A 9,843-nucleotide genomic window follows, 5' to 3' on the forward strand; every position below is an offset into this window, starting at 1 on the left:
ACTGTCCTCCTTCTGTGAAAAAATGTATTTAAAAGTTTATCTAAAGCTAATATGAAGCTTCAGCCGTCCAAATGAGTCAAATCAAGTAGATATCTTTCAACATTACAGTCCCTCTTTTTGTTTTTGTTAGGGAATTTGATGCCAAAAAGACTGTAAATGTGGCAGATATCCACTTGATATGACTAACTCAGACTGCTGAAGCCTCATAAGCTTCACATCAACGTTTAAATACATTTTTGCACTAAATGACTGTGTGGACACACTGTGGATTTTGGCCGCCATCACTTATAATGAGAGAGCATTTCAAGAGGATCTTTTAACAGCCAGTATGCACAGGAGGAATGATTACAGTGAAGAAAACCTCTTTCACTGTTCATATGGACACCTGACTGTTGTTTTAAGACAGACTTGAAAAACTGTGAACCTGTCCTTTAACAGTGATGAAAGTTTGAAAACTGTGGCGACATTATGTAGCACACTATAGAACAAAATAACAGCAGTAACAATGCAGGAACACACATATGTTGCGTTCCTTCTTCAAGAGAACTTCATCCAGGTTTAACAAACAGCACACACAAGCGCACAAAAAAGCCTCTTGGAGCCATACCCAACAGGAAGTTGGCCATTTTAATTTACTTTGCAATTTCTGCAGATTTTGCCATTTGCAGGCATTGTATTTTAACAAACTCCTCCTAGAGATTTAACCCGACTTCAGATTTAGTCAGTGTGGACTTAAGTCCTTTGTGATGAAAACTTATCAAAATCTTGAGTTTTCATTGAAAGCCGTTGCTGCAGCAACACGGTGAACTTCGATGTTTCACCATGAAATAGGATGTTGTTGTAACTTGAATTTACATCGTTCAACTCTCACCAAATATCTCATGCTTGATAAGAGTCCCAGCCTAAACACATCTACATGTAAATATTGAGTCATAGTCATAACGCCACCTACTGACAATAGGAAGTCAGCCTTATATGACAAACATCATCTGATTTACATGGACTTTACATGGTGTGGTCCACATATGATATACAGCAACAAGTTGTATAATTAATGTGTGTTCTCTAACGCCACATGGTGGACACAGAAAATGACATTTATCTCCTTCATGCAATGTCCGACAAGAGTCAAACCCTGAACACAACTACATAACCGCAATAAAACCCTTCAACTGCAGTGCAGCCTGACATGCACAAAGGTGCAAGGACCCGATCGTTGCTGCTTGCAGCTTTAATTATTATTATTATTAGTAGTAGTAGTAGTAGTAGTAGTAGTAGTAGTAGCAGTAGCAGTAGCAGTAGCAGTGGTAGTATCATTGTTAAACTATCAGTTAACTTTGAAAACCTTTTAAAGAAGTTCTCTGAGCTTAATTAAACACTTTGTTCTTGTTTTTGTTTTATCTGTCAACTCAATGTATCTTCTGGTTTTTCAAACTCTCCTTTTTACTTCATATTTCCTTCCCACTGGTAATGCATTTTTTGTTTCCTGGTGAGTTGGTTCCTCTTGGGCTTCAGGCTGACTGGAACCATCGGAGACATTGTCTGAGCCGTTGGCTGATCCATTGGCTGAGCTGTTGTCTGCAAGAATTAACAGACGTGTTACTTTCTATACACATACTAATGCTGCTTTTCTACATATCTTGTGAGGCTAAAATGCAATGTTGGTATTAACTTTTCATCTATCCAAATTACAAAACATATTTTCTCAGTTACCTCTACAAATGTCTAGACATGAAGATAGAACATTAGGTTTTTGTAATTTGGCTGCAACTCCTTTAATCCTTTAATTTATCTCTTGCTGCCACTTGAGGCTGTCAAAGTATGAACCTGCATGGTGCAGCTTTCAATCAGTCAACAGAAGATACTTACCAGAAACATCAGTGCTAGAACCACCAGAACCACCGCTGCTGCTGCTGGGAGATGCTTTGGATCCTGTGAAGAAAAGAAAATGCATCAAAGTATGTGTTAACATGTTTGGAAACCTACTTATATCCTGTCTGTGCTTTCTGAACTGCTTTTGATTTATTTATTATACTAACAAGTATTGTGTGATATATCTTATTCCTCTGTGCCGCAGAGCTCTGTTGAAAAATATTGAGAGATGGACTCATCACTTTGTTGGTTTTACTTGTGGTTGGTTTTTACTGTTGACAATAAGAAATATATTTAACACCAGCCTTATCCTTTAAACTAACTAACTAGCCAAACTTGTGATTTAACTGACCAGCTTTTAAAGACTCAATTTGTAATTTTTGTTTTTTTGACCCCAAACATTTTTATGTACAAAGCCCCTGATGTCCAGAAAGAAGATATTTTTATTTTGTGGCAAAGAGATGTTATATTGTGCGCAAAAACAATCTTTTATACAAATATATGCTGGGATGGAGGGAACTAGCAGAGTTTGAGTGTGTAGTTACTCTTTAAATCAATTCAATTTAAAGAAATAGAAAACAAGTGTTAGTAAAACTTAAAAAGGAAAACTTGCAGGAATCAGTTCATTTTCTTAATAGATCTAGTTTTTTGAGGAATTAAATGTTTTATGTATTTTCTTCTATAGGATATAAAATAAAATATGGGGAAAATATATCTCACTCTACAGGTACCTTGCTGAGAAAACACAATGATTATATATTACACCTACCATTCATCCTGTTTCTATACAACACCACCAGCACTGCAGCCACGATGATGACAAGGAGCACAACCACAATCACCCCAGCAATAGTGCCTTCGATGTCTCCTCCAGGAGGGTCAGGATATTTATGATCTAAAACACAGAAAACATTTACATTAGTTTCACATTCAGTTCAGTTTTAACATCATTAATATTTAGTTTCATTGGACTCTGTGTTGATGCATGGTACTAAAATGTAGACGTGATAATCAGTGATAATTTGATAAAAGTGATAAGATACAATTTAATGACACAAAACAACATGAAATTTGGAGACTATGTCAAGGGTCAAAAAGGATTCTTATCAAAAATTTCAAAATTCAAAAAAGTTGGTTCTTGCCCCTTAATGTTGTGGTTTTTCCCTTGTAGCTACGAACTGTAATGCTAAAAATGATATACAATATACAACATGTAGATCGGACCAAGCAATCTGATTGGTCACCTAGACATTTAGAACGTGATCAAATCAACATGACAGCACACCTAGCCATGCTCAAATGAAAAATGCCTCATCACTAAAAATATTATTCCACCATTGATTAGAACTTTGGACCGTGACATTGCGCTAACAACAACAGTCATTGCTGGGTAGAAGACTGGTGGTTGATTTGAATTGCTATATGTGAACTTGGCAAACTTGTTTTTTTCTGTTGTCATTTTCAGCTTTAACTGTAACGTTTGAAGATATATAGTTAAACACGGTGGACCAAACCATCTGACATTTCTGCTGGGCTTATTTTATGTACTGTGTTGCTTTACTAGTGTTTTTGGTTTGTTTTATTTTGTGGGGATCTGCGGTAAAACCCAGAGCAGAGTTTTGAGATGTTTTTCTTTTATGTTTCAATTCAATTTCAATTCAAATTTATTTATATAGCGTCAAATCACAACAAAAGTCATCTCAGGGCACTTTTCACATAGAGCAGGTCAAGACCATACTCTTTGATTTACAGAGAGAGAGACCCAACAATTCCCCCATGAGCAAGCACTTGGCGACAGCAGTAAGGAAAAACTCCCCTTTAACGGGAAGAAACCTCAAGCAGAACCCGGCTCTAGGTGGGCGGCCATCTGCATTGTGAAACTGGATTGAAATTAACTGATTTGGGATTGTGGGGAACCCTTCTCCACTCTTTATCGTTACCTGGCACCCCCATACACAATTTTCCCTTCAGTTGACAGTATATCTCAGCTCCCACTCTGGTATCCTCCATCAGCTGCGCCAGTGAGTCGGTGACACAGCGCTACTAGCTTAAAAATGTATGTTCACGGAGGTAGTAGCTAAATCTGTCCATGGAAAAAAAAAAATTTCAGCGGATATCTTAGTTACAACAAGATTGAGCTAGGAAAGCAGTTCTGTGTGGTATGTATTCAGTTTGGGAAATCCCACTGTCTCTAGAAAGCATTAGCTCAAGTTGGCTGGCTGACTCAACAGGGACTAGAAATCGTCTCTGTTGCTAGGTCGTTACTGAGGGTCGGCCTACGTGCTGGAGTAGTAAACTAGGTTTCATCACATAGAAGTCTACTGACATAACTGATTGTTTTCCAGGTATTAGTCATACCCTGTGTTTTTCCATGGAAATGGAGATAACACAAGAAAAAGGTTTTTTATTTTTGGAGCGAATTTCCCCACAATATGAATACTTTTTGACTATATCTTTTATTTTGTTGGTAACCATTGTATAATCACAATATTACACTCAAGGGTGTGTTTTACCGTCATTGTTGGCACGACAGTGATGCCATCAGGAACGAGGCGCTCGCCCCAAGTTCTGTAGGCATCACTGAAGAACACCTCTTGTGTAATATTGCTTAAATGAATCCACCTCATCTTCAATAGAAAAACATTTGAACACATTTTGAATATAATACTCTCCTCCAGTGAAGAAGTAACTTGACAGTAGGCAGGTTTTGATTCAGATTCTTATTGCATTTCATCCTGAGCTAATACAAGAAGGTCTGCTCCAATATGAAGCATAAATGATTAAGTAAAGACTACATCTGATTTAATACAACGTGGATCTCATTTTCTTATGTTTGTCTTGGTTATAACCTGTCTGATCATCTGACCATTTGCATTTTTGCCCCAATCAACTTTGTTGCACTGTGACAAATTGTAAATTGAAATAAGAGAGTTTCTTACCCCAAACCTTCTCCACATATACATTGGTTGCTCTGTGACGGACTTCACATCTGTATGTAGCAATGTCACTCCTTAAAATCTCCACACTTTCTCTTCTCTGGTAGGTATCGTCTTCATTTGGTCGAACGCCTGAAGAGAGCAACCCGTCCTCTTTAGTCAGAACCCGACCATTCCTTTTGATCTCCAGGATGATGTTTTTTGGGTAGAAACCTGTGGCCAGGCAGGTCAACTTGACGGTTATCTTAATTTTGGTGTTTGTAGCAAACACGTACACATCTGGCTTTGCTGGTAAGAGAAAAAAAGAGAAAATGTTAGGTGAGTTAATGTTTGCAGGGAGGCTACATAGTATTATGCTAAACCACTCGTGATACTGTTTGTACCATCCTCATACTAAACTGAACTAATAGAATCTGCTGCTACAACTACTACAACAAATAGTGACAATGATATGATATGATAACATAAAAACACTGCTGCTATGACACACACTTCATTTCATTATTTCTGGTCTTTTTCCAAAAATTTTCTGAGATTTGAAGATCATGTTTGTTATTGAATATGGTGTTCACGAGGGTTGGGTTCCAATAGCCGGTTCTCGTTTGTATTTGGTTCCAGATTGGCAAAGTACCGGATTTGCTGAGCTCCAGGGCTAATTTTTTTTATATTTGCAAAGACTGGTGTACAGAGCAGACGGGGAACAGTTTTCTCATTTACAGTATATACTGTAGCTGACACTGTCCGTCTTCTATCAGCTGTAGCCAATGAATGTTAACGCCTTGAGTAACTTGACATATTGACAGTTAAATCAGCTTCAGTTGTCAAAATCTCCCGCTCAAACTTTAATTTATAATCATATTAATTATTTAAGCTAATCAATTTAATAGTTCAGAATCAGGACTTCCATTATTTGAAACAAGTAGCTTGTGAAAAATAAGGTGTACCAGGATGGTACAGCAGTTATTTAAATGTGTCAGATACATATTTAATCAATATTTAATATCTTCTGCTGCTCATCTCACTTTCAGGTTGTTGCAACAGGTTGTAAAATGGAACCGAAACTGAAGTGTTTCTGCCTTCTTTCATGAAGTTATTTTTAACTTTTATTACAAATGTTGAAAGCTGAACCTCAGTGGATTCAAAAGGATTCAGAGTCAATAAAATACTATTGAACCATAATCCTAGTGAAGTGCTGTTTGTTGATGGGAAATGTTGCCACATCTGGACCTGACAATTTTCCATGACAAATACTAAAATTCAGGAAGACAAAAAAAGCCAGTTTTTGTGTGAATACCAATAATATCAAGAACAGTTGATTTAATGTTAAATATTTTAACAGCCTGCGTAGTAATCCTTCTATGACTAAAGCCACATCTATAATCTCTAGTAATAATGGATATAAAAATACAGAAATGATTTTCTGTCATACATACGGGCTGTTTGCAGCTGCTTTTGCCCGTATCTCATGAAAACACTCAACCATTCTATACACTCGAACTCCAAGTAGTCTTTGGTGTATTCTGTTAGGACCAGGACACCATCCCACTTCATCTTGGTCAGGACTGCTATATCAGTGGAGGCAACCCAGACTGCGTTGGTGTCATCGAAGGACAGGAAGTCTCTTCCGTCGTAGTTGTACATGTACAAGCCACGGCTATACGTCACATTGCCATCAGCCTTTGTCTTACCCTCACAGCCGACCATCCACTGAAGAATATGGACATCTAAAGGGAAATATGAAGCAAACAATTACAAAAAACAGTTTAATTGAAGCTAATTAGAAGTTATCACTTGTTCCTGACTTAAGGGAAAAAAAAACAGCTTCATTTTTGCTGAAACATTTATCTTTACAAAAGGTATTACAGTTGTTAATTTCATAGTGTTAATTATTGATTCATCAAAAAGTGATCCCAGTCTGCGTCTGACATAGTTCATGAATCTTACCATCATCAGTCTGATTCATTCGTTTCTTCAGGATGTCGATGTTGATTTTGAACCACTGCTGCTTGCTCAAGCGGGACTGTGTGCCTTTCTCCCAGTAGTCTGGAGGAAGTCGCTCTTTCATCCAGGGCTGCTTGGGAACTTTTTTCTGGAGATCACTGTCATAGTAGTCGATCATCCTGCCGTCCAGCAGACCCATAGCAGTGAACTCGTGGATGCCCGGAAGTCCGACAGGTTTGGAGAGGGCAGTGTAGATGTAAGTGAGGGAATGTTTCTCTGAGAGTCACACAGAGAGAAAGACAGACAGACATGTTTACAGACGAGGCAGATGAGCTCCAGCAGATTTGACTTAATGCTTTGGACTCTTACCAATCTATTTACTGGCATCAATCAGAATATTTAGCCACATGTATGGGCTGAACAATAAGTTCAAGGAGATTACAGCATATGTATCATTACTATCAAAAAGAATAATTTGATTAAACACAGGGGCTTAGATACACAAGGAGAACCAAACAGGGGGGACATCATTGGTTAAACACAACAAGGAACAGGTGAAAACAAAGCAGACAATGATCTGGCTAATAAACAGAATAAGGTGGTTGGAGGGGGGGGGGGGGCAGAGACACAAGGAACGGAAGCACATGGATACATAAACAAAACATCAGATGGCAACCAGGGAAAAAACAATCACCCAAAACCATGAAGAGCATGTTTGATACCTTAATTAATATAGTTTGGTTCAAGGTATCAACTTCATATTTTGTGCATTTATTAAATAAAACATGTTCATTCCAGTGGTATGATTGTTTTTATGGTAGACTTTGTCATACATGGGCAATATGTGCTTGAAATATAGGTGTGAAATCATTTTTTTCCATTTTTAATGCCTCATAAATCAGAAATTTTGATTTCTTTCAGACATGCACCTAGTTGCTAAGACAGTACTATAACATGATTATTATATATCAAAATTTAAAAGATCTGATGTGGTTCAGTGTGAAGATTTAATGCTCCAAAGCACAAAATACATTTTTTATTACAATTTTCAGCAAGCCATAACTTGGCAAATATGCAACTGTGGGACAACTATTTCACATGTTTAAGACATCTAATAATGTAGAATAATCACTGAAAATTTCAAGCATCTAACACAAATAGTTCAAAAGTAATGACTTATTGAACTCCGTGATTCTTCAGCAACATTCATTCCAGGCCATGACATGGAACAATGTAGCAAATAATTACAGTGAAAACAGTTTAATTTAAGATAATTAAAAGCTAATAGTTTCATTTTTCTTTTCAAGCACAAATGTCAAACTTTCCGTAGTCATCTGCTCTTTTTTCTTTCTTATATGAATCAGTAAATTCTTCTTTTTAAGGTTTTGGACTGTTGGTTGGACAAAACCAACAATCTGAGGAAATCTTGAGCTTTTGGAAAATTGGATGGGCATTTTCTCATGTAACACTTAAAAATTATATATCGCGAAAATAATCGTCAGGTTAATCTATAATTAAAATAATTATCTTATTACTACTATTATTCTATAGTTATGATCATGTGATTGTTTTATCTTTTAAATATTTGAAACAGAAAAATAAACTCGTGGCCACATTGAAGTCATCCTGACATGTTACTCAAGCAGGCCATAAGTTATTAACGATTTTCTAAGTCGTTGATTCTCATGTCTGTTTTGATGTAGTAGGCTTATAGAATACGAGTACATTACAAAAACTGAAAAAAAAACATCAGAATTAGTGAGTTAAACTCAAATAATCAACAGAAATCTGATTGTAAATAACCCAATTTATGTTTTAGCTCTGAAGAAAAGATAGCCCTGTTGAACATCATTTTGTCGCTTTTATTGTTTAACTAATTGAGTTAACTTTAGCTTAATGCGAGCTAATGTTAAGCTATGTTAAGGTGTTGTTTGTTTTGTGATTTGTACCCAGCTCTTACGTTGGTTTTGGGATTGTCATCAAACCTAAAATCACCAGTTCAAGTGTTAGACCATCTTTCGGTGGGGTATGCTACACTGATCGTTACAAAGACACAACAGACACACTTTTAACCGGAGTCACATTAATGTGCTATATAAAACTCGTCCTTACCGCTGTTAACCGTCAGTCTCGTCCCCAAAAGGACGAAAACTGCGATGAAATACATCTTCAGCACAAAGTACTCTCCATTTACTTTACTAAAAGTCCGTTTTGTCCGAGGGCTCTTCTCATTTTCCTGTTTTGGGCATATTCGTCTCCTCTCTCCTCTGTGCTCCTGCCCGTGACCCGGAAATCGATTTGAGCGCGTCATGTTTACGGATGTCTCAATTCCCTTAATGCATCTCGAGGAGAGAGAAGTCTTTCCGAGGATAGACAGGTGTATCCTTTGCGGGAGTTTTTCGGCACTCGTGACGCATAAAATGTGTGCGTGTTAAATAAAAAAATAACAACCGTACATCTTTGTCACATTATGACACGTGATTTGAATCAAAAAGCAAATATACAAGTTGTCATGAACACTGCAATGCTCATCTGACAGATCATAAAATACAGCGGTGGACTATAACAAAACAATGGACAGACGATGCAGCTGTGCCGCACTTCATATTTGATTGCTGATGCTTTAGAATGACGGCTCCGTAGCGAAGATGTCTTATTTTGCTAAATGCCTGTTCTCTCCTCGTGTCTCTTCCTCGCCGTCTCCGCTCGCATCTAAGGCATGGATGTATAAACTAAGAGGGGTCTTATTTCTGCTCTGAGGAGCTATGAGCGAGAATAGATGAGAGCAGCCTTCATGGAAGTCTTTTACCGGTCGACACGCCCTCCCTTATTGGATATTAGTTATTGATTTGACGCCGCAGCTGATCGGACTGATCTGATACATCACTGCAGTTTCATACCGAAGTGGAGATAGTTTACAGATTAAACTCAAGTGTATCACTCCAAAGTTTTATATTTTTTTCTTTTGATTCGTCATCTAGTTAACCATATGTGTTAACTGTAATTCTGATCAATAAAAGAACCATAAACAACTTTCTTAATTTATGAGAAAGACTTTTCATGATCTGTTATTTCCCCCATTAGCTGTTATTAT

General features: G+C 37.3%; 1 protein-coding gene across 1 annotated transcript; it reads right to left on the reverse strand.

Moving 5' to 3' along the window:
• Nucleotides 1-202: 202 nt before the first annotated feature.
• Nucleotides 203-9,810, reverse strand: LOC122969175 (major histocompatibility complex class I-related gene protein-like). Its single transcript, XM_044334729.1, has 7 exons — nt 8,862-9,810; nt 6,753-7,025; nt 6,242-6,532; nt 4,812-5,096; nt 2,642-2,767; nt 1,870-1,932; nt 203-1,578 (listed from the first exon to the last, which is right to left on the reverse strand). The coding sequence occupies exons 1-7, from the start codon at nt 9,058-9,060 to the stop codon at nt 1,430-1,432; spliced, it is 1,386 nt and encodes a 461-aa protein (XP_044190664.1). The 5' UTR covers nt 9,061-9,810; the 3' UTR covers nt 203-1,429.
• Between the last annotated feature and the right edge of the window lie 33 nt (nt 9,811-9,843).

Source organism: Thunnus albacares, chromosome 19 (assembly GCF_914725855.1).
Source record: "Thunnus albacares chromosome 19, fThuAlb1.1, whole genome shotgun sequence".
Lineage (NCBI taxonomy): Eukaryota > Metazoa > Chordata > Actinopteri > Scombriformes > Scombridae > Thunnus > Thunnus albacares.